The 26,215-nt window shown below is 37.6% G+C and overlaps 1 protein-coding gene across 1 annotated transcript in view; it reads right to left on the bottom strand.

The window, feature by feature from the left end:
• Nucleotides 1–26,215, bottom strand: part of DCC (DCC netrin 1 receptor) — a 1,092,740-nt gene that overhangs the window by 51,866 nt on the left and 1,014,659 nt on the right. Inside the window, exons 22-25 of the mRNA XM_023647823.2 lie at nt 23,772–23,837; nt 14,966–15,128; nt 6,771–6,997; nt 4,310–4,426 (exon numbers count right to left, since the gene is read on the bottom strand). Coding sequence (XP_023503591.1) covers nt 4,310–4,426; nt 6,771–6,997; nt 14,966–15,128; nt 23,772–23,837 — 573 coding nt within the window. The remainder of the gene's footprint in view (nt 1–4,309; nt 4,427–6,770; nt 6,998–14,965; nt 15,129–23,771; nt 23,838–26,215) is intronic.

Here is a 26,215-nt window from a genome sequence, read left to right as displayed (position 1 = left end):
TTTGGACTTGAATAACTAAGGATTTGAGGCAGTACTATGTGTAATTAATGTCATGAAAGTGGTATAAGAAAATGCTATTCAAACATGAGAAAAGATTCCACCATTTTTGGATAGAATATTCAGAAAAGAAAGAATTTATGACAGCATCAATATCTGCTCTAGTATTTGAAAGAAGCATACAACACTGTTAGATAGAGGTAGACATTGAGTCATTCCAAAAGGTAAGAAGTGTTCAGAGGGAAAAAATAAGGGGCAATGTATATTTCTGGACTGACAAGTAGTCTGACTTGGCAAAAGTCTACAGTATACAGACAAGGACATGGCAATAGGAAACTAGAAGTGTAGACTAAGATACCATATGCTGAGGGGTTTGTAGTTGTTTTTTCTTGGCAGACAATGGAGAGCCATTGGAGAAATTTATGGAGTGGAATACCTTGTTTAAGTTATTTTAAGAAGAAACCTGGCAAGCAGGATGCATGAGTCTGGAAGATGCTAGAGAGAGGAAGACTAATTTTGAAGATCCTTTGACAGTTCAGGTGTGAGGTCATAAAGAAGAGAATAAAAACATGACTCTTGGGAATGAGAAGGTGGCCAGGGATTCACAGATATTGTGGGAAAAAATCAATGGGATAGGGGAACTTATTGGATGAGGAAGTTATATAGGGGACAGAAAGATTCTGAAGCACAATGATTTTTAAGAAGAAAGCTAAACAAGACTGGCACAGATAGAACTTAGTTACAAGAGGAAAGTAGCAGGAGAGGAAAAAAAGAGGCAGCTAAGTGTACAATGTCTCTCTCTGCAGTGAAAAGAATGACAGAAAAAGGACAATAGCTTCACAGAGTATTGCAGCTGGGAGCATAATGATTAAGAGTGCAGAACTCTGAAGCTAGATTTTCTGAGTCCAAATTCTGGCTCTGCCACCTACTCGCTGTGCAACTGCAAGCTACGTACTTAAACTCTCCAGGCCTCAGCTCTCTTATCAGTAAAACAGGAATAATAATAGTATCTACCCCGTGGGTTAAACAGTTGGCATTTGTTATAAATTCGATATGAGTTTTTGCATTTACTATAGCAAAACTGAAAGATGTATTGGAGCATAGAGAAAACATGGCATATTGTAAGTAGAAAGAAACAATCATTAATTCATTCATTTGACTAAATTGTGTCGATTGATTCTTGCCACATGCCAGGCTTTGTTTTGGGTATTGAGGGTACAAAGTGATCAAAACAAGCAAAATCTCTGTCCTCATAGAGATTATATTAAAATATGGGAAACAAATAATAAAGAAACACAAAAATGCAAGCAGCGTGGTCATATACATTAATTTAAAAAAAGGAATGAAGCAGAATGAAGAAGGTAGAGCGACCGAAGAGACTATGTTAGGCAAATGCCAGGGAAGACCTGTTTGTGGTGGTGACAGTCCAACACAGACCTGAGGGAAAAGCCACGTAAGTATCTAAAGAAAAGAGATTCCAGGCAAAGAGAACAGCAAGTGAAGAGCCCCTGAGTTGGAACATGCATTATTCTCCAAAGAACAGAGAAGAGGGTCGTGAGGCTAAAACCGATTATAGAGAGTAGTAGCAAGAGGCGAAGTGAGGGTTATGGCTGGGGGTTGGAGCATGTGGTGCCTTGTAGGACATGGTAAAATCACAGTATTTTATTCTACATGTAATGGGAAGTCAGCAGAAGTAACATGACCAAATTCATATATTGAAAGGCTGCTGTGTAGATAACTTACTGTTGGGATAAGAGTTAAAGAAAAGTGACCAGTTACGAGCTTATAGCTGCAGTCTATAATCTGTAAGAGATGGAGGTGGTGTAGCTAAAGGCAGAGCAGAGGAGATGGGAAGAATTGGTCAGATTTGGGATAGGTGTTGTAAACAAGAACTACAGGCTTTGGTGAAAGATTGAATTTGGGGTGTGAGGATGTCAGAATAAAGAAGCATGAAACTAGAGCTTTTAAAAGGAGTCAACGAATGAACAATGGTGCCATTTATTTATTTATTTTTTTCTTCTTCTCCCCAAAGCCCCCGGTATGTAGTTGTATATTCTAGTTATGAGTACCTCTGGTTGTGCTATGTGGGATGCCACCTCAGCATGGCCTGATGAGTGGTGCCATGTCTGTACCCAGGATCTGAATCAGCGAAACCCTGGGCTGCTGAAGCAGAGTAGGCAAACTTAACCACTCGGCCATGGAGCCAGCACCAGTGGTACCATTTATTGAAATGGGGGAAAACAGTAGGAAGATCACATTTGGGGGGAAGGAAAGGGAATTACGGAAAAGCAAGATTTCCATTTTGAACGTAGCTGAATCAACTACTAGATTTCCATTTGGAGAAGCCGAGTCAACAGTTGATATAGAAGTTGATACGGATTCTGGAAACAGATTAAGCTGGAGATACAATTTGGGATTCATCAGTATTTACATGGCATTAAGGCCATTGGTACTAGATGACATCATCTAAGAAGCTAGTGTAGATGGAAGAGAAAAACCTGAGAATTGAGCCCCGGGTCACTCTCTGACTGTTAGAGATCGGGATTAAGAAGAGGAATAAGTAAAAGATACTGAGAAGGAGCAGCCAGTGGGATAGGAAGAAAACCAGGAGCATTTAGTATACTACAAGCCAAGTGAAGAAAGTGTTTCAGGAAAAAAGGTGAGAAGCAATGTCAAATTTTGCTGAGCACCTGAGAATTGACCATTTGATTTGACAATCTGGAGATTATTGATAACCTTAGCAACCATGATTTCAGTAGACAGGGACTGTGAAAATCTCATTAAAACTAATAAGGAAGATTAAAAAGAGGAAAAACTGAGTATAGACAGTTTTTAAAGTTTTTCAGGAAAGGGGAAGAATGAGGCTTTAGTTGGAGGGGAAGTGGTATCAAGTGAGAGTGCTTTAAAATAGAGGTTGTGACAGAATGCCTGTATGCTTATTGCAATTATCAGTAAGGAGAGACAACGGATGACACATCAAAGGGCAGGGATAATTACAGAAGAGTCTTTAAGTAAGTGAAGAGGGATGACAACAGGGAAAGAGCTGGTTTTAGGTAGGAGCACAAACACATTGATTAGATTTGATGGAAGGATAAGGATACCATTTCTGAATGCTTCCTTTCTTAGTGATAAAAGAAGAAAGATTATTAGCTGAGAGTAGGGAAAGGAGAGATGTATTGGGAATCTGAAAAGTAAGACTAGGTATAAGACATTCATCTTATAAAGTGAGACAATGATTGACTAGAGAAACACATTGGCATTTCCTAATAGATGACCACTCACCTTGAATTAGTGGTTGTAAATGCCCAGCAAGAAGGTGCTTTCTCCAGATAAAGTCAGCTGTTAGGATACATGGTAAGAGTTGGTAGAAGAGCTAATATAACCATGGCTGAATTTTTTCCAGGTGAGTATGATGCGGAAGGAGGACAAAAGATGATGAGGGTGTTTGCAAGGGACTGAAGATAATAAGTGACTATGGATTCTAAGCTGAGTTCAGAGGGAAATGAGAACACGAGGCAGATGAGGCACAGTGGAAAGGCGGCAGAGTTAATGGACTGGAGGTCTTAATGGAATTGAAGAATCGCTGGCAGGAGAGCAATAAAATAAGTGAGCAGGAAAGTAACGAGGTGATAGAAAATGGTATGATAGAAACTAACAATTTGTAGGGGTTGCAATTATTGGTTTAGTGTATGACATGGAATTGACAAACTGAGGTGGGAAAAAGCCAATATCAGTGCAGATAACATAAAGGAACTAACGCTTTAGGGCATTGGATGGATTATCTGCATAGATATCAAATTACCAGGATTGATCACAGAGGTAATTGGAAAGGAAGTGATCCCCAGATGCTAATGTCTTCAGTGAATGCGGGAGTATGACAGAAAATTTCAACAAGAAGGGTGTAGTAAGTGGATATCTGTTAACACTTGATTCAAGTGTGCTAGATCACTTACATCTGAAAATTGGACCTATTAAAAACGTAAAAGAAGCAATGAGCATTAGAATAAGATCAATAATACCGACAGAAATTTTGGCTCTTTCTCCATCAATTCATATTTTTTACAATTCTTTAAATATGCAGCCATCTGTTTGCCGACAGACAGACCATTTGATTGTATGCAACAAACACAACAATAACAGTGTAAAAGCACTGAGTTCTAATTATATATGATATGGATTTAGTCATTCTTTATTATGTACATTTGCCCAGAAAGTTCAGAGAAAACTTTAAATATCATTTGATAGTTTGATATAGAAAAGATGAAAACAGAAAGCACTTTGTTTCTTTATTGTAGTACCAATCTTTACTCACTAGGACTGTTGGATTGCGCGTCCATAGGAATCATGAGCTTGGCACGGGTAGCTCGGCGTGCAGCCAGTGACCTCTCCAGAGTGGACATGGAGCTCCCTGCTTCTTCAGTGTCTTGACCTAAAAGAAAAACGATACCCCTGAGAGACACATCTTCTTCAATGACACAACAATTCACGTCATTTCTAGCCAGGCACTAGAGTGCTTTTTTCATTTTATTGATGTTTTAAATAATAATACCTACTTTCTTGTTAACCAATCAATAGACTCTCATTGTACAAAGATCAATAAAATTTACCATAACCTCATTACCCAAAAAGAACCATTATTTATATTTTGTTGTTTATCATTTTTGCACATGTATGCATATGTGAAAGTGATAAGGTATATATTCATTTTTCAAAAGTGGCATTATATCATACATACTATTTTGTAAACTTCTTAAGGAAATAACAAGATTATCTTTCTCTATCAGTAATACAATTTTTAACAGCTCCATAACATTCAACTGTACGAATTTAGCACAATTTATGCAACCAGTACTTAATGCCCAGACATTAAATCTCATTTTAAAAACAAAGGAAATAAACTGCATTCTTCAAAAATAAGATTAGGAATATTTACGTAAATGTATTATGATTCTATAAAATGTCATACTAAAGAGTCATTGAAAAATAAGTAATAATCATATATGCATATTTGAAAAGTAGACAAAAATATATGTTGAGAGAAACAAAATTGAAGTTCTGAATAGTTTAGGCAGAAGACTTGCTGGTCTACCTTGTGTCTATTAAACTGAGGAAGGGGTAATTGAAGAGAGCAAGGCTGAGAAAGGGCCAGTGTGGATTATAGGCTTTCTTTCTCCTCATTTGGCCTGGCAAAGATGTAGCAGCTTCCTTTGGGTCAAGTGGGCACTTGAAAAGTTGGTCAGGCTTGAGTCTTTTTGCTGGAATTCACATAAGTACAGCTGTCCCACCAGAGGGCCTTTGAGGCTGACATGCAGAACTGTTCCTGGCGTGAGAGCTTTACGCTGTGACTTGATATCCTGTATCACAGAATTGGCCAGTAGAGGAATCTCATAGGATCTCATAAAGGATTCACACTTGTGTTTCATAAGGGACCCAGAATTGGGATGCCACATGAGGAGAGCCCATGTGCCCAGAAAAGCAGAAGAACTTCAAATCATCCTTTCTTCCCTCCCTCCATCTTTGCCTTTGTCCTCTCTTCTCCTCTTTACCTCCCCTCCCTGGCGTCCCACATAACCAGGAAGAGCGGATAAGCAGGAGGAGTAGGTAAAGGTATTTCTGAAACAGACTGCGCCCCTCCTTCTGTCCCACCCCCACTGCTCCATTTCACTCCAAGGTACTGAAGGATTTAAAGAGCAAATTGTGACCCCAGTCCTAAGAGCCAAAAGCCTAGCTGGCCATAAAGGAAAAATAATCTTTAATTTAAATTTCAGATTGTAGTTTTAATAGAACTGGACTATAGTTTAATAACTGAAAGTGACAGAAAAGTTAGGGACTCTGCTTGAGATATTATTTAAGGTCTAGAAAAGGAATACTCAGTACCTCATGACTGGAAATCAGTAATTGAAGTTTTTGTTTAAACAATTCTAAGCTGAGAAAGTCTAGTTAACCTGGTGCATATTCAAACAACTAATATATTTTAACTCAGTTTAAAAAACAACAACTACTCATTCTACAAACACATCATGAGTAGACCAAGAGATTTTTTTTTGATGAGAGTACTTGGTTGATTAACTTCTCATAAGCATTTTGAAAATGTAGGGACCCACAGAAAGTAAAATATCTTACAACCACTTTCTAGATTTCTTAGTGATTGTCGGATGTGGGCTGTTCTGCATCAATTCATTAAATGGTAGGCTACTTTTCTTTAGAATACTTTGTATACCAACAGAGTCTTCAGATAGATTCCATCAAACTAGACTAGTGATCACATAACGTGATTGCATGGGGATGACAGCTGATTTCCATGGTAATCAAGGCGAAGTAACAGAATAATCAATGTTTTCATACTTCAAGTGTCCCTGACGTGATTTTTCAAAGCAAGGAGTTGACATCAAATTTAAAATCAACTTTCAATTATCCACAGACATAGTGAGCTAAAAAATGTACCAATGCTTCAAATTTCATTGCCTTGACAAAACCCTTGTTCAAGATTTAACAAAAAGCAGTCAATTCATCTAGGCTTCACATTTTAATCTTTCTCAGCTGGATCACCACCTCTTAGTTTCAAGAAGCATTACAATTATAAAAGGCAGGCGAAAGGATGATGGAATAGAAAGTAAACCTAGTTAACTGACCAAATTTATAACAGATTATTTAACCATTGGAAAATCACCTGCAAATTAGTGGAATGGATACCTCCACGAAAGAGGGAGTGGAGAACTCTGTTATGGGGTTCAGAAAGGGATGTTTTTCCTGATGCCAGAAAGAAGAGTTACCTGAATGAGAGGTGCTTTTGCTCCCCAGTTGGGTTTCTGACTGGCTGTGACTGACTGGTGTGAGGTCTTGGCAACTCTGGATGGGGGAGTCCCTTCCAGGTGGGTCAGTGCCTGCTGGCTTCTCAATGTTTTTCATTTCCATTTCTTCATGATGAATCCAAAGATCAGGGGGCCGGAGGTCCTTCTGGCTGCCCTTCCTTTTGCCAACACTGTGAGTGGCCCGTTTCCTATGGAACAAAATTAGAAGGCAAATGTAAGTGCCTCTTTTCCACGGCCCTTCCTCTTTTTTCTCAGTCAATTCAAGTTAGAAGCAGGGAAGGAAACAAAAGCGCTCCCAGGAGGAAACCTGTGAAATCCAGGAATTGGCAGACTTGTCTTGGCTGCTTTCCCCCTCTCCCCAGGAGATTCACCACATTATAGGAGATGTGGGGCTGAATCCCCAGGGCCACGGCTGCCTGCCAGAAAGCACCTTATTCTAGCTTTCCCGGCTGCAAATTCTCACACAAGGTGACAATGGGTTAGATGGAACCATATGCCAATCTGTGAAGCTAGGCATACGGTACCTGACTGTAACATCTGTTTAGGAGATAAATGAAGGAGTTGCTTCGAAAGGGCAAATAGAAATTAAAAAGCAGAACTTGTGCCAACAGTAAAGATTGGGGCTTAGAAAAATGTCTATACCTCAGCTGTATAATTTAATGTGCAATTGGGAAGCTTGCTATTTGAAGACAAAAGGCCACACGAGGACATTCTTAGGAGAATAAAACCCTTTTGCCTTGAGTCTCTAAGTATCTGGATTCAAACACAATAACACTCATTCTTTGAAAAGAGAAGAATACACTTTGGAAGAGTGCTTCAAATGCCTATTTTCCTCAACAAGAATTTAGCAATCATAAATTTATTTTTCAGTCGTAGTCTCTTCTTGGTGCTAGTGAGATTCATATGTTCCCTGCATGCTAAGTAAAGTAGCATGATGCTCCTGTTAGCCATTCTCTACAGCAGGGTTCAGAAAACTATGGCCTGAAGGCCAAATTCACCCACTGCTTATTTTTGTAAATAAAGTTTTATTGGAATCCTGCCCAGCTCCTTCGTTTCAGTACTACAGTGTTAAATGGTTGCAACACAGACCATATGGCCTGCAAAGTCTAAAATATTTACTATTTGGCCCTTTTCAGAAACAGTTTTCAACTTCTGCTCTATGGTTTTATAATTTTTAAGTCTCCACTTGTAGCTTCTTCTTTTAAAATAATAATGGCTCTTCACAAGGCAGAATTCAGACAGTTAAACCTAACCTTTGGCAGAAGCCCAAAGAAGTACCTTCTTCTCATTTTCCTCCCTTGCAAGGAATGGTTTATGAGAATAGTTGTTTTCATGGTCACTAAACTGTTCAAGTAAACTTCCAATTTCAGTGAAAACACTTTGCAACCTGTGCAAGGCCACTGAGAGTGACCTTGTTTTCCCAATTGTTGACTAAGAATCTTTGCACATATTAGGCAATTAATAAGTTTTTAGTGGTATGATTTGTTGAATTTGCCTTAACATTCTTTTTTTCTTTCTTGATGCATGCTGGGGAGCATAGGAGACAAAGAACCCCAGACTTACTATCTATCTAGTAGTTTAGTAGAGAAATAATGCAGTGTTTTCTGCTCTAATATTTTCCCAACAACTACCTGCATTTTGCTGATTTCCTGGCAGCAGCTCCACAGTGACTCTAGACAATGGTCTATAATAACCTCTAGATCCTTTTCTTGTGTCTAAGATAACTCTCTGCTAACCATCCATTCCCTGAATTTATTTCCTTACACTTCACTAGAAACTAGTGTGCAACTCACACATAGCTCTGTATGTGATCTACCCCTGGTGACTTAGAAGAATTTAATGCCATTTTTAAACTTGGAGATTTCACCCTGTTATCTTTCTTTCTAACAAATCAAAATGCTAAATAACTTTAACCGCAGTGTGTACATGACGGCATACAGAGAAGTACCGGTTCCCAAATCCAGGACAAGACAGTCAGACTTTTCATGATAACTCAATATTTAAATAGCCTGTGGTAAGGAAATTTGACAAATGATTTTTGGAACTAGATATAAACTATGAATTCTGGTTTCTCCTTGCTTACATGCATGCCTTATTCATTCATTTATTCATTTACCAGTCCCTGTGACCTCAGTTCCAAGCATCCCCAGGTGTACTGCATTAAAAAAAACGTTTCAAATCTGATTGAGGCAGAACTTTCTTGTGTGCTATGATTTCTAACCTCTGTCTGGAAAGAGATTATCATTCCTGATAAAATGCAAAAGCATTTTTCTGATGGATTTTGATCAAATCAAGACCTCTTCTGAGAAGCTACTCATCCACCCAGCTGACAGCCAAGAATCTAAAGATCTCTAAACAGACTTTATTTGCTTTTTTGTGTATATTCTATGAAAGACCGTCTAACCACTTTTGTTTCCTGTAATGTCTCTTATCAAGAGAGAAATCTTTGCCATGGAGAGGCCTCCTCTGCCGGTGGTAGCCCAGAGCAGAAGGTTTGTAATAAAACTGACATCTGCTCATAACTAAATCACCTGAATTTGTCTTAAAACCTGTAGGAACGGTTGTCACCCTCGACTTCTGTCCATCTGTTGGTTCCCTGACATAATGACTGCTACTCATTGCAGCCCCCAGTTCCTCTGTCTCACCATTGGAATCTTCAAAATTTGTCAGCAGACGAACCTAGGTCAATGGGTCCTGAACTGTAGTCCTCAGACAAAAGTATCAGCATCACCTGGGAGCCTGTCAGAAATGCGCATTCTCAGCACACACCTCAGATCTTATGAATCAGAAACTTGGTGGCGGGGGGCAGCAATCTGTGTCTTAACCTTCCAGAGGAATCTGATGCACCTAAAGTTTAAGAGGAACTGTCTTATTGAATTATTTGGTTTTGCTTGTTTTTGTTTTAAAACTAATTTTTCTATTAGGTATACAATACGTCACATGTTTATCCCTCTCCCACATGCTCCTTTCCTCACAGTTACCCGTAATCTGTCAGATTCCAAAAATAGTCATAGGCTAGGAATGTCTCTTCTCACCCCCTGTATTCTCGAATAAGGCAAAGCAAGGAATCTTCCAAGGCTCTCTGCTGTCTCTTTCTCCTACTGGCAAAGCTTTCATGGTGTAATCAAGAACTGATGTTTTGTCTTTTATTTTATCTATCTGTCATTTATCTGTCATCTATCTATCTATCTATCTAATCTTACTTCTGCCCAGAACGCCTTCAGCATCCTATTTGCTTACAAACTACTTATTCTTTAAGAGTCCCTTCAAGCCTCTCTCCATCAGGAGGACTTCCTGACCCCTTAGGTCAGTGTAATCTCAGAATATCCAAATCATTTCCCTCATCTCTGTACCATTGACCCTGAATGGAACACCATCTGTTTTACTGAGCTGGCCAGATGCTCCCTGTGTGTCAACTGGTTTCCTCCAGTGATACTCGAGCAAATTCTGTTCCCTTCACTTCTCCAACATCATCCACTGTTTTACAATATTTATTCGTTTATTCAGTGAACACATATGCAATGTTGACTATGTGTCAAGTAATGTGCTAAGTATTAGAAATGCAAAGATAGGTGAGACATTGGGAGCTCAGTACATGAATGAAAAATGGCATGGCTTCTAGAAATTTCTGCATCATTGGAGTAAGGAGCAGGCACTGGGACATGGCACGTAGTTAAGACGAAACAGTAGAGAGGACCAAATCACAGGAGGCCTTAGCTCCAACAGAAACATTTTTAATAACATCAGTAAGTCAGTGGGGAATTGCCGAAAAATTTTTAGCTCACAAGTTAACCTTGATCAGATTTGTTACTTTACATGATGCAGATCACATACTAAGCAGATAGTAATTACTTGAATTGAAAAATGAAAATTTTTCCTTATTGACTTGGGAACATTTCCAAGTTCTTCTCTCTCTCTCTTTTTTTTTTTTTTAAAGATTGGCACCTGAGCTAACAACTGTTGTCAATCTTCTTTTTTTTTTCCTGCTTGTTCTCCCCAAATACCCCCAGGACATAGTTGTATATTTTAGTTGTGGGTCCTTCTAGTTGTGGCATGTGCGACGCTGCCTCAGGATAGTCTGACGAGCGGTGCCATGTCTGCGCCCAGGATCCAAACAGGCAAAACCCTGGGCCAGTGAAGTGGAGCATGCGAACCCAACCACTCAGCTGCGGGGATGGCCCCTCCAAGTTCTTTTCTGATTATTCTTTTTTTCCTTCTTCTCCCCAAAGCCCCCCGGTACATGGTTGTATATTCTAGTTGTGAGTGCCTCTGGTCATGCTGTGTGGGATGCCACCTCAGCATGGCCTGATGAGCGGTGCCGGGTCTGCGCCCGGGATCTGAACTGGTGAAAACTCTGGGCCACTGAGGCGGAGCACAACGACTTAATCACTTTGCCATGGGGCGGCCCATGGACCACTTTTCTTAACTAAACTCATTTAGGTTAGGGAAGGTTTCAGGAAGAAAGGAAGCCTGAATTGAGTGTGAAGAGTGATTACCAGTTAACCAGGAAAAACTATATTGGGAATATATACCTCCCCCACTTCCTCCATCTAAATCTTTCCCAAAGGTTTCCTACCTCCTAATTCTTCATATTGATTATTTTTATTCTACTCACTACTATTAAAAACAAAACAAAAAAAAACTTATATTGGAAAACCCAGGGAAAACGTATTCTAGATACGCAAATAAACCTGTATTTTCTGAGTAGGAATTAAAATACGTTGAAGTCCTAAGTGGCTGCCAGTTAAAATCCATGTGTGGTGAGTACTGAAAAATGATTAAAAATGTTAAAAAATTGAAAATGAGTGAAAGTGATCTATAGTAGTTAAAGTATAGTAGATTTCATTTGATACTTAATACTCAAAATTATTTTCGTCAAGATCTGAGTTGTATTAATACTTAAGACTTGCTGTGTATATCCAAATCAAATAGGAGGCCTAGTCAACCAGTGACTCTATCAAATAAACTTGAATTTTATTTACATATTTAAATGCAACGTATTCAGACAGGTTGTTGATCACCTATCCAGGTAACTGCCTTAGAAATGTGATAACCATGGGTTTCCAGGATAACCTAGACTTCTAGGATATTCTCAAGGTCAAATATTTTGTCTTTAGTATCTGTAGATGCATTCTAACTTATCATAATACATGTTCTATATTTTGGCCAGGAAAGTGTTATTTCTTTATCAAAAATCACAGAATAAAACCTCCCATCAATTTAAACTTTCATAAAACATAATTTTTCTATATATATTTGATTATAATCTCTATAACAGGAGTCTTTTTAAAGTAGTAAAAAAATTAAAACTAATAACTAACTAAAAAGAAATGCAAAATTATTTTTATTTCATATTAATTTGAAGCTAAATGCTTCCATGTGATTCTATAATTTAGTAGTATTCCATGGGGAATTCCAGTTTTTTAAAGGAAAAGTGGCTAATAGAAAGTATTTAATCCTATTTCTCATTTGAGGAAACTGACGTTCAAGGATTAGGTCTTCCTGTAGGTGACACAAGTAGTTTAAGTAAAGGAGGGGTAGAATGAGAACCAGAACTTACGTTCTAACTTCTGTTAGTTATTTTATGTCATAAAAATCAAATCTTACCAACTAGAATGTGAATGAATCCAAAAACCTACCTCATTATTAAATATATGGTGTAATACACAAAAATATGTTTCAAATTCATTTGAATGCCATTCAAGTCCCTCAATAAAATGCAAAGAAAATTTACATTCTCCAGCACTCCCAGATAAAGGATATTGAAGAAGCTTATGAATGTGTTTTCTACTTCGTCTTATTAATTAAACTCCTGTTTTTCAGAGAGCCCTGTAGAGGACATTATTTCTGTTTCAGATTGAAATTGATTTCGCTTTCATCTGCATTACTTAATTTGTTCTAAACGGTTCAACAGTGGCGGTATGGGGGGAGGGGTCCTTAACGAAATCAAGTCAAGCTAAATTAAAACTCAGAAATAAATTGAAGGACATCATTTTCTTTTTATCTGTTAAGATATACAAACAAAAAGACCAAGATGAATGCCAATAGGTCTGTTACTGAAGAAAGATATAGGATATAGGAAGCAAAATTGTCAAAATATGCCAAATAAATATTAAGAGGCTTTGGGAGCTGGGTGAGGAAAACTAAAGTGGCAGCAGCATGAGAGCTATAAAGTCACTTTCTTTGCATTTTTAGTCATTCGTGGACGGATTTATTCTTTCATTCGTTCCTTAGTTTTAAAAACAAGTCATACTCAGGGCTCAGTCTCTACTCGTCCTAAATAAAACCTTCAAGCTCTTACCAAAGCTCTTAGGGTGGGATTTAAGACAATTTGAGAGTTTCTCAAAATAGCATCAAATCCCACTTTTGCTCACTGGAAAGAGTAGCATTTTCTTTGTGGAGAAACAAAATGTGATGAATCCAGTTCATCAGGTCAATATAACCCTCAAACATTCTTCTCACCACGATGAAAATGGAAAAAGCAAAACACCCCACTACAGATGGTTTAGTTAATTAGATCTAGTTTAGTGAATTAATCCATGTCTTTAAAACTATGGTGAAATAGGCCACGTTTGGGTTGGTGTCCTCCTCACTTATGTTTATGTGAATCTTTCTTAGTTCTGCTTCAGAGACCTGCTCTCCTGATGTTCCACCATTCTGTGCTTATATGGTCTGTTTCCTGGGAATGCTGGACCAGGAGTTGTCCAACGCCTTAGTCAATCACAGTCATTTTTTCCCCAGAGCCTTACTAAGTGCCCAGCACTCTGGAAGATCTGTGAGTGACTGTGACTTCCCAGGATGCTTACACATGAAACCGGCTCTGTTAAGCTCATTCTGTCTGGTTCCTGGTTCGGGCACAATGGAGCAGCACACCAGTTATGACCAGTTTCAAGATATTCCAATCTCATGAATGCATGAATTTTATATCATGAAGATATAAAATTTGCCTTGCACATAAATAAATTAAATACAAAGACTGCATCTACATCCCTATGTCACTTTCTTCAGCACGTACATCTTCCTGTATCCTGTTTCCAAGCACATCACTTCAAAATGCTGGAAGGTACACTTAAGATCAAGAAATAGGGTCAGAGGACTGTTAAAAAGAGAGAGAAAGGCTGATGTATTAGTAAGGGAAGATGGAAGATTATTTGCTAGAGAATCTTTCTCTAGCAATGTGTGTGGTATGTAGTTGTCAAACCAGCCACCTATGGACCCATGCCCCAGGCTTACAGAACCAGCACCATGCCTGAGACCAAAAAAGAAAATCAAAAGAAGAACCCATTATAGCCAATCCAGTGAGAGAGTACAGCTGAAAAAGATATATTAGGCTGAATTTGAAAAGTGCTAGAGAGGCAAAGAGGCAGAGAATAACCAGGAGATATTGTTGCTTCCCACAGCTAGCTGCCCCAAGTTTAATATGCCAGTTATGGGGTGTTGCTGGAAGGGGATGAGCGGAATTAAAACCACCTTTCCATTCTAAACCTTGTACTTTGATGTATCACTCTCTACATGTGCTATAACCTAGAGCTGCATAAGATGAAAATAGTTTTAAACCCCTCAAAATTCTTAATTTCTGAAAAATCAACCACAGTCAGGAAATCAGAGCCATTTTAAATTTCTGGAATCTCTCTTCCAGCCTAACTACTGCTTCCAAACTAAACACTCCATAGTATTATAACTACATCAAGTTTGGTATTCTGTATTTAGTCATTCATACAACAAGGATTGATGCCTCCTTGCCAAAAGGGATAAATAAGTACTTTTTGAGGAAGACACATCTCCAACCTTTTATACATAATTGCGGAGAGGCCCATAAGTAGGGACATGGTAAAATTCATTCTCTAAATGCTACTTAAGAAACACCTGTCCTCACTTGAAAGGAAGAATCTGACTTCAAGAAGTAAAATCAAACAGAAATGCAAAGTGAGTCTCCAAGTGGATTCTGCTATTTAGTCTGCAAGTCTAACCCTCACTCCCTTAAGTCATGGGCCTGGAATGGACCAACAGCAACATTTTGCCCAGGTCAGGAGAAAAGGAAAATGTGGAGAATTATAAAAGAGCACAGGAAGAGAGTTGTCAAAAATATAACTCAAAAAGATGGTAGTCGCGTCAAGCAGTGTCTTCTCTCCTCTTGGGAACCAGCTGTTACCTACTTTCTCTGCTGGGCTGAAGAGCGCCGGGTGCAAATCACAGCCACGATCACCACCACCAGCACTGTGATGACACCAACGGTGACCACAATGATCACAAGCAGGTTGCTGTTCTTCTGAGGAGTGACGCTGCCATGTGGGGGGTGCATCTGGCCAATGGGTGGCTCTGGGAAAAGACAGGCAAATGGAGGTCAGGTTTAGGGAGATGTGGCAGCCCATTGTTCATCAAGTTCTGCTAAGAGTTCCTATTGTTCTGGGCATTCCTGAAGCTGGGAAAAAAGTAATGAAAAATGAGAGGAAAAATCTAAATTATCTACCCAAGAAAAATGAAACCTATGTCCACATAAAAATTTATACAGGAATATTCGTAGAAGCATCTTTTAGAATAGCCAAAAGTGGAAAAAGATCCAAAAGCCATCAACTGACGAATGGATAAATAAATGTGGTAGATCCATACAATGAAATACTTTCCAGCCATAAAAAGGAATGAAGTACTGATCCACCCTACAACATGCATGTACCTTGAAAACATTGCATTAAGTGAAAGAAGCCAGACACAAAAGGTGGCATATTGTAGGATTCCACTTATATGAAATATCAAGAATAAGCAAATCTACAGAGACAGAAAGTAAATTAGTGTTTGCCAGTGGACAGGGGAGAAGTGAATGGGTAAGAGTGCTAATGGGTACAGGGTTTCCCTTTAGGGTGATGAAATGTTCTGGAATTAGATAGCGATGGGGGTGGCACAACCTTGTGAATATACTAAAACTCACTGAATTGTGAATTTTAAAAGGGTAAATTTATGGTATGTGAATTATATTTCAATAAAAAAACAAAGAATTAAGCTGTCCTGTTGAGCAGGATGCAGGGAGGGGAGGAAGAAGGCTGCTTTGTACTCTAAGAATTCCAATGTGACAAGAACAGAGAAGGCTGGGGCTTATGAGAAAATACTACGTATTTGGTGCTGCGAAAGACAAACTATTTGACACCAATCACTCACAATTTACTTCCATTCCTTTCAAGAAACTATTCATAAAGCACATTTAATTTTCAACCTGTCAAGGGTCTATGAATCCCACTTAAAAGCAGCCACTGGGTTTGAAAGTGTCATAAAGTCCTGATATGAATGTTTTCCTGTGTTGCAACAATACCTCATGGTAGACAATATTTAGGCAAAAATAACAAAATAAGAAGACATTTTTGATAAGTTGATTATGTAAACAAGAATGGCTAATGACCCTTTAAATCGCTTTCTTTAAAGCCTCAGTGATCAATCAATTAGAAATACTCTGTTTTAATGTTTTATGTTTGTCATTGCAAGGTACAAATTTTTTAAAAGTGAATATTAGCTTACAGTTTTATTCATAACAATTTAGAAAGTAGCAGATAGCAATGAGTTTGGATGTTTTCCTAGACATAAGTTTGAGTGTTTCTTTAACAATCTATATTAGCTTTCTATACCCCTTGAGCAAAACATTTAGGTCTTTTTCACCTCAATGCCTTTATCTGTAAAATGGAAATAAGAATATTTGTATACAGTTACTGTCAGAACTAGAGAAAATACATACGAAGCAACCATCTCAGTGCGTGACACAGAGAAAGTGCTTAAATATCATTATACTGCTGAAACATTGATTAAATTGTTGCCTAAATTAATAATCTACCATGCCATTTGGGGCACTTCTGCTGTGGACTTCCAAAGGACAACATTTTTAGAAATTTTCACTCAACATGAAAGCTAAACTAAATTCTCACAAATGAGCATAATAACCCAATACTTGTCTCTATATCAAAACACTATTTTTTGACAGTTAGTGAAGAATCATTGCTTTTATGAAGATAGTCACCTAAATTTAAATAAATTATTGCTGATTCACTATTATTGGAAAAATAATAAGTGCTTCTGATATAACTTGAATCGCAGAGGAGGAACTCATCAAAAGTCTTTAAATTACACTTTCTGTTAAAAAGTTCTGATTATAAATGAAAGAAATAAGGTTTCTTTGAAATAATTTTTACATTTACTACAAAGAAATGAGGCAAGTAATGAAAGGTCAGAACTTTTTGTATCATAGTTTTACTTATAATTTAAAAAGTCATTTCACAGTAGTATCTTGATATGCCCTTTCTGTGCTTAATAAATTAATTGATTAGAATAAATTAACCTTTTATGTGAGAGCTTACAATAAAGACAGTTCAGGACCTCACAGATTTTTATTAGCATGAGTTAAATTTAATAGTTCACCATTTTTGACAAACTTAGTTTGAGTCATACATAGCAGTACACCTTCCGAATATTTTTAAAAACCTTGTAAACTAGAATTTTTCAAATTTCTGCTCTTATATCTTTCTTTCTACCCAGGAAGACATCGTGCTTCCAGTCAGAAAATAATGACTCTAGGTTTTGCTGAGCATTAGTGAGATTATATTGATGTCATTTGCCTCAGAGTTAGGGTTCATGAGAACTCCCATTATAAATCTTTGACTCCAGGCCTTTATGACTTCCTCATAAAAGTTCCCATCAGTTTAAAACTTGATGGTCAAAGTCTTTCATTAATTTCCCAGTCTCAATTCAAAGGCTGAATAATCAGAATATCTGACATCAAAAGGGCAGTTAAGAAAGTCAAGCGCAATGGAGCCTGTAGACGCAGTTGATCCTTGTTATTTGCAGTAGTTGTGCTCTAGAAAGTCAGTGAAAACTCTGAATTAGGGAACACTGAGGATTGTTTCTGGAGGAAATAGAGCATTAGCTTCCTGTGAGCCTCTGGTCACAACATTTTCCTCAACCAATCAATGCATAACCTTGCTTTACGTGAGTTTCTGTTTAATGACACCTTATTTAAATATAACGTTGATTCATTACCATTAAACTCGCAGCCAACAGCACTGTAACTCATGCCTGAGTGAAGCTTAATTAACACACATATTGTCTCCATAAGGCATGTCACAGTCTTTTGTGCTTTGGAACACTGGAGAGCACTTCAAAAATATTTTTAGGGGCCTCTTTAAACAGTGAAACCACCAACAAAAGCCACAAAACATGCGAAAAATGGCACTAAATGTATTGCAGAAACAACACTTGTTTACAGCATGAGAGCTCAGACAATAAGGCAGAGCATCACCTTGTTCCATCTCAGCAGAATTCGTGAGCACTGGGCTCTGCAAATCTTTGGCTGCTCTGCACTTGTCCATAAATGATCATAAAAACACCAAAAGTATTGATTTGAGGGGTTACAAATAAATTTTATCGAGTGGGTGAATTCGCAAATACAGAATCTGCAAATAATGACGATCCAACCATATATCTAAATACATCAAAAGAGTGCTCCAGGGGCCAGCCGGTGGTGCAGCGGTTAAGTGTGCACATTCCGCTTCGTGGTCCAGGGTTCTCTGGTTGGGATCCCAGCTACGGACATGGCACTGATTGGCAAGCCATGCTATGGTAGGCGCCCCACATATAAAGTAGAGGAAGATGGGCACGGATGTTAGCTCAAGGCCAGTCTTCCTCAGCAAAAACAGGACGATTGGCAGCAGATGTTAGCTCAAGGCTAACCTTCCTCAAAAAAAAAAAAAAAAAAAAATAGAGTGTTCCAAATTAGGAAAAATTTTAGACCTCACAAATGTAGATGAGTGTAGTTAAGAGTTCTGGGAGACAGCCTGACTCTAGAAGGGGCAAGATGACATTTCTCACCTTTCAGGCTCCAGAGAGAAAGCTGCGTGGTGTAATTCAAAGACTTGCAAATCTCCAGCATAACACTTTCTATGTTCAGATGAACATTTGAGATCCAAAGAGTTTATCTGACTTGATTCACACAGTACTAATTCCTGGCAAAGTCACTTCTAGAACCTGGGGTTTAGGATTAGTCTGGGCTTCTTAAAATCATTCGGGATAGATCATGGTTGGACAGTAGGTGGGCAGAGACTCTTGTAAACTAGAACTTGGGACTCTGGACCCCTCCAATTATTTTTCCAGGGGAAACAATTGTAAAGTTTTATTTCTGGACCTTTCCTTTGGCATTAAGGTATCTGTTGAGTATCTCATAGTAGTTTACCAACCTCAGAATGATCATTTCATGTAAAGAGCTTTTACATACACTTTATTTAGATTGGTTAGAATGTTATTGAGTTCTGAAAACAAGAAAACAAAGTTTTCAAAACTAGAGGGCAAATCATGGTCTTTTCTCCTAAATACAGAGTGCAAGCCACGTTTTACAGATCATCTAATATGATTCTCAATATTCAAAGGATTAATTAATAATATTGATTTTTTTATAGTGTTTCACCAGAATATCAACACTTGTCAAGCTTAATTTAATTTTCAAAGGTCAAGGTAAATAAAACAACATCTTTGTAGGGTTTGTAGATCTCTTAACCAAAATTACTAATTTTGCAAATTATAGGACAACAAATTATATACCAAATATATACTATATACCAAATTATAGGAGAGCAAATTATATACTAACAAAAATAAATTGATGAATTAACTTTCCAAATGAGAAAAGGCAGGATTGAATTGAAGCAACTTTTACTGTTGCTGTCATCCATACAAATATAAGCTACAAAATCACATTTTCAGAAGTGGAGTACTTTCCTGCTTAAGAACGTGGACCATAATCCAAAATCAAATGCATCATAAAAGTAAAATACTACCACATCACCACATATTACCTTTGATTCTACCTGCCATCAGAAAATAATTTAGGAAGCCTCTTCAGTTTCCTCAGTTTAATTAAGGGCCTCCAACTACAAGTGTAAACCTGAACTACAGCTTTGTTTTTCTTTATTTGAATTCCAAGGCTGCCTTTTTAAAAGAGTGACATGCTATAACAGGCAGTAAAGGATTAGTGCAGTCTAAGTTTATTTGCAACTGGCTTGAATATCCTGACAATAAGCCATTACTTTATTACAATGCTTTGAAGGATGAATCCAGCAAGTGTAGGGAGAGATAGGACACCTCTATAATTCTGTCACTCTAAGAGGAGATGTATGAAGTTTTCATTGTGTGTGAGGTTCCAAAACTCAGATTTTAAGGGGGCCAGCCCGGTGGTGTAGTGGTTAAGTTTGCACGCTCTGCTCTGGCAGCCTGGGGTTTGTGGGATTGGATCCTGGGCATGGACCTACATACTGCTCTTCAAGCCATGCTGTGGCGGCATCCCACATGCAAAAAAAAATAAAGGAGGATTGACACAGATGTTAGTTCAGGGACAAACTTCCTCACCGAAAAAATACCCCCAAAAACCCAGATTTTAAAATGTTCTTCTTGATGCAGCCTACTTTGTAGAAGTGGGATGGAGTTGGAGTTTTATTAGTCAGGATTTCATTTGTGCATCTTATTGGGAAATATAGCCCTTTCTTAAGGCATAAGACATAAGCAGAATTTTAATTACAAAGCTAGGATTCTCAGATGCCTTTGCTGGATTCCTTTTAATAGCCGAAGCTAAAGTCAAATTACACATTTACCGTCATTTATTTGCTAGCAAAATAAAATAGGAAACAGATTCATTTTTCCCTCCACCATCCATGTCTCTGAGGTTATCAATTCACCTTAATTAGTCGAGTAGCCTGTAATAATTTGTTATCCCACTAGGGATTCTAGAAATGTTTCAGGTGTTTTGTTCATCTCATTCACTTAACATGAAATACCTAAAACCCAGAAAATTAAGTAACACAGAAAATTGAGGAGGGGTAATGTCAATAATCTATCTAAACTAGTTCAAAGCCACTGGATGCCATTCATCTATTTTATCTTCATGACTTTCTCCTGTGAGATAATGTATATCAGACCAAATTTAATTACAATTACATTTCTCCCTTGGAATCTTAAATTAAATGGTAAAAAAAAAATAATACAATACATGTATTTCTCTCAATTACTATCATTCTCTTCATCTGAAGTCTGACTCCCATGAAAAGAAAAAGTCCTGTTGATTTCTCTGTTAATGTGAAATTTGGGCTGTGGTTTCTTTTCAATCAGAGAATTTATTTTATTTTGTAGGTCAAGTTCAAATAGTCAATAACAAACCTTTAAACATGATCCAGAATTAGGATTGCCAGATTTAGTATTTAAAAATACAGGAGATGCAGTTGTTTGAATTATTTCTAGTTGCCTATGCTTAAGTACATTGAGATGGAAATCCCTTGCAATATTTTTCTTTATTTCATATTCATAGGCAGTTAGAAATGATACAAATTTTACTGGACACTGTTGTATTTTTAGTTGCTAAATCTGGCAATTCTATCCAAGATTAGAGTTCTTTAGGACATGCAGTTTAAGCGAGTACATCGTTCTGTGTCTGTGGCCTCCATTTGCTCCATCTTTCATACACACAACCACTGCTCAGTAGTAGGTGGGAACTTCAAGGGGCTAACTGTTTTTTCTCAATTATCCATACCAATTCCCTCTTTAATTTCCTAGCACTCTGTCTCCTCAAAAAGTACTATCCTATGCCAGTACAAATAGTAGTGCCCTTAACTGGGGGTGAATTCCAATTTGAAACTCTCTGTAGAGATAGCATCTCAAGATCAGCTCTGCAAATGATTATAAAGGGGACAATATTAATTTCCAGCAGGGACTCCAAACCTACAAGCTCTCCATTTTGGGGTATAAAACCATACAATTATGTTCCCCCACACAATTTCAACAGCTACCTTCTTTACCCTCCCTCACATCCCTGGGATTTTTCTCATTCTCTTTAAACTTTCTGGCATGTATCTCTCTGCCTTGTCCACCAGGGTAATTCTCCCTGTTCGTTTATTGCTCCCCCAGTGATCTATTTTTCAATCTGTGTCCATAGCTCTCAGCAAGTGGCCTGCACGCAGCTAGGGCTTAGTAGCATTTCTTAACTGACTGCTTGAAGTGTGTTTGGCATATTGCCGAGACGTAATATAAAATTTGCAGGAAGAGAATGCATTAATAAAACTTGCAAAATTTGGAGAAGGGAACTATCATTATCTAAACCCATTTTATGGAGGTTTGATAAAATGGTTTAAACACTTTTGGTTTCTTTTCAGTCCCAACACATTCCTCCTCTCATCTTCCTGCTGTGAGGTCCCCAAAGTGTCTCTTGTGTATCTCAGAGTCCAGAAACTATCTGAGCCAAGCACTAGCTATAACGGATCTCTAAAACTCACATATCTACAAGAGATAATCATGTTACTTAATGAGGGAAAAGGGTCTGTGTATGAAGCAACAGGAAGTGATGAAGATTTTAGCAATCTGGAGAGAGCATCTTGGATATAATCTTAGAGAACCTTGACTAGAATATATTTAGGAAGCCTAAATGTAAGAAATTGAACTTCTCTGGTTAAATAAAATGCATTAATTGCAGAGAAGGGTATGCCTGCCAACTAGAAAATAAGGGTCAATAGGTAAAAAAAAAATATTCCTGAATCCACTACTGGCCAGAGGAGAGGGAACACTGAGCCTTTAATCAGAGCATCTGGTCTACCCCACGGATGCACATATCCTCTTGGAAAAAATAGATGCATTAGATTATCATAGCCTATGATGGGAAATAATCACTTAACTCACCCACTTATTCTAATTTCTCACCTAGCAAGCAACTTTTAGATTGCAATTTTGGTGTCCCATATAGATTTTTAACAGAAGGCCATCCAAATGGATATTGATTCAGTAATCAAATTTTTCAAGAAAATTTGCTAAAGTGGCTAAATACATCACATTATTTTCATAAAATAAAATACTATACAGCAGCAAAGATAGATGAAGGAGAACTATTTGTAAACACATGGACACAAAGTTAAAGAAGAATGCATGTTGCAGTAGGATACATAGAGTATGATGCCATTTCTATAAAGTTATAAATATGTATAATAATATTATAACATTTAGGGATACATATACTTATACAGTAAATACCATATTTGGGAGAGTAGTTACATTAGTGAGGAATGGAGGGAATGGTGTAGTAGCCTGTGATAAAGAAGAGACATACAAGATAGTTCAAGTGTATGTTATATATTTTATATCTTAACCTTGGTGATGGGTACACAAGTGTTCATGTTTGCATTTTGAATATACGAAATATGTTTTTAGTAAACCAGAACAAACCAAAAAACAGCAACCACAATACTTTTTAAAAAACCTATAAAAGGAACTTATCATATATACATGAGTCTCTTAGGAGTTTGGCTGATATTAATCCATTCTCCCAAAGTTTGTTTCAGCAAAACTGAGGACAAGATTCTAGAAGACAGCTCCAACAACAACCTGCTTGTTCCATGCAGTTCTAGCTATTACTTCCATGTGGTCATCCTCAAAGCCAACAGATGTACGTGAATGTTCCATTAGAATGAGCAGAAACAAAATTTTAATCTTGACAACGTGAAGGAAAATTAGCAATAAGGTGCTAGAGGATTTTGAAGAGTAAACATACTCTCCTGGTAAAAACTCCCAGTAATTTCAATTTACGAAACTGAGTAGGTTTCAGTTCAATCTACCTTAGATATCATCTCTCTCTACTAAAATTAAATTTTTTGAAATATTTTAAATGCATAGAACTTTAAAATCTACGTATTTTACAGCTCTGTATCATTTACGAAATTCTCTGTCCTTGAGCTTTTCTAACTGATTCTGTTTTGTGCACTTGTCAACTCTCATCAGCATCGTCTCCTGGTGGAATATGCCACAGGTTTGTTAATAACTTCACGTTTCTGTTATCTCCACTAAAACCCGAAGTCGAGAGTTCTTGGCACTTGCAGTCAATAGAAAATTTGCCTGAAACACTCTGGAATTAATCATTTAATTAATATAACTAACCCAGTAGAATATAATTTATATACTTACCATTGAGAGTGCTTCTATCAATCAAATTAGTATCAACTGGCCAATAACCGCCATCTCCATGACGACCTGTTTATTGGGAAAGCATAACAGAATGTTAGTGGATATACGACATGAAAGCGCAAACAAAGCAAAAAAGACAAAAATAAATATTTTAAAGTACACACTTGAATAAGATTATTTTGGCTACCTAAAATAAAGCCTGAGAATGTTAATACCATTATACCTTGTGAGAAAATGTTATCTCCTACGTGTGTGAGAAAAATCTGTCATGAAAATAAACTCTTCTAAACAAGCTAAATTCTATTTCTCTCTATTTTTTTCGCTACAAAAATCTGGGCCCCCTCTTCTTCTTTTTCTTCCAGTATATTTGTTAAAGTGTCACCAAAAGGTTCAGCAGTGGTATTAGTCTAAATGTTTTCCTAAACATCTCAAAAGAGACGAGGGGGCTGTTCATGGCTCCCAGAGAGGCAGATTCCCCTCCTTTAGACTGCAAGAGGTCCCGCCTACACAATTGCCCATGTGATATGACTTTGCGGCAAATTATCATTATTATACTACAAGGGGACAGCACATGTCGTCTTATAACTGGGCTTTGAGTGGTCTTTGTGTTATGTGCCAAAAGGTGCCCAGGAATGAGATATTAAAAATGGAGTAAAGAGTAGGTGCTATGTCTCAGCCTACAGGGTCTGAATACTTCTTACAAACACACCAGGAAAGGAAGAGGTCTTCCTGAGTGTCACAGCAGTGGAAATACTGCCGGCCATTAAGTGTTGGACAGTTGTAAAAGTAGTATTGAAGAGAATTGAACCAGAAATAATTATACTATCATCCAAATTTAATTAATGGTGCTTCACCACAGGTAATCCTTTTTCTATTGCTACATTTGTAGAACTGTAATTCTTTGATTAGATTTTGCATTCTGGAATATCTATTAGGTAAATCATTCACAGAAAAACATTTGGGAGTTGAATCTATATGCAAACACATACAAGAATACAGCTAATTCTCCATTTTGTTCACATCAGAGGGTTATTTCTGAAAGCAGTTATAATCAGTGGATAACGCAGAGGAAGCCAACTGGGCCAGTCAGCTACAATAGCATATGTTGTTTTCTTACATGTATAGATTCTAGTTTTCTTCTTCTTTAAGACTTAAGTGCTGCTCTTGTGACACTCTTTTGCATACCAAGCTTGCTTCTTACTAAAGCTTTCCCAAGATCCCATCATTTTATTCACAAAATAGTTGTGAAGGAACAACTTAAAGCTTGTTAACAGACCATCGATTCATGATTTTTAAAATTCTTTTGATATTCAGAGCCAAAGTTAGAATGTCCAGCTTCCGACAAACAATGCAATAAATTAATCCAATCACACCATATTCTGTTTTCAGCATGAATTGGTACATTTAAAATCTTCTGGCCAATGACTGTGGGCATATAAAGAAGTGAGAATTAGGATGGAGGCTCTTGTGTGTTCATGGGATGTGTGTGGGGGGTGGGGAGTGAATGGTAAGAGGAACAACTGAAAAAAGCAGCAATTGTGAAAATTTAGGTAAGCTGACTAAAATGTGGACAAGCCTAACCCTTTCTCAAAATTCCTTGCTTGCGTGACTCTGACACATTTGGGGTTTCAAGGAGCAGAGGATAAACTTTGCCCATGGGACATTGTAAGATCAATGTTGGAAGTAATGAAGTGAGACAGAAGTTCTGTATGAATATTAAGCTGGCTTTTCTCACATCTGAAATTGCAAAGCAGTCAGCCAAAAGAGATGCCAACAGCCCCATCACTTAGGCTAGTAAAGCAATAAATGATTCCTATTGGGAGTCATCCTGTATTGGCTGGAAATTAGGTAAATAGCCTGTGGAGGATTTTCCTTTTCCTCTAGCATCCTGACAAACATCTTTTCAATGAAGTTTCTCACTCTCCCAATTAGTTTGTAGGAAGATGCAAAAACAAGCCCACAAGCACATCCATATATTACTTAGTCATAAAGCTCTATGAGTATAGCACCCCTGAGATTTAGTGAGGCTATTAATTACATTGTGAATTTCAATAGGCAGAAGAAAATCAGACATCATACAGTTAGAGCTCTCCGTGAGATAAAGGAACTTTGGAAATGCTTTCTAAATCAGAGAGGGCAGCTTTAAAGGAAAGCATTCATTCCACACAATCTACTGTATTGATATTGGTTAACTTGTTGTTGGTTATAACTAGATTGATACCACAAAAGAAAATGAAGTAACTCTTAACAAACCCAACAGAAAGTACTTTAAAAAAACTTGATATCATCAACAAGCAAGATTGGATTTATTGTAATTTAGAGTTCTTGCACCACTTCAGTAAGGAAACATAAAGCTCATTTCTGGGATATTGATGAGTCTAGGACCTCTTCATCTAAAGACATGAAAACCAAGTTTTAATTTTGTGAGCTGTTATGTTTTTATT

Source organism: Equus caballus, chromosome 8 (assembly GCF_041296265.1).
Source record: "Equus caballus isolate H_3958 breed thoroughbred chromosome 8, TB-T2T, whole genome shotgun sequence".
NCBI lineage: Eukaryota > Metazoa > Chordata > Mammalia > Perissodactyla > Equidae > Equus > Equus caballus.
This window is presented reverse-complemented; position numbering and strand designations above follow the sequence as displayed.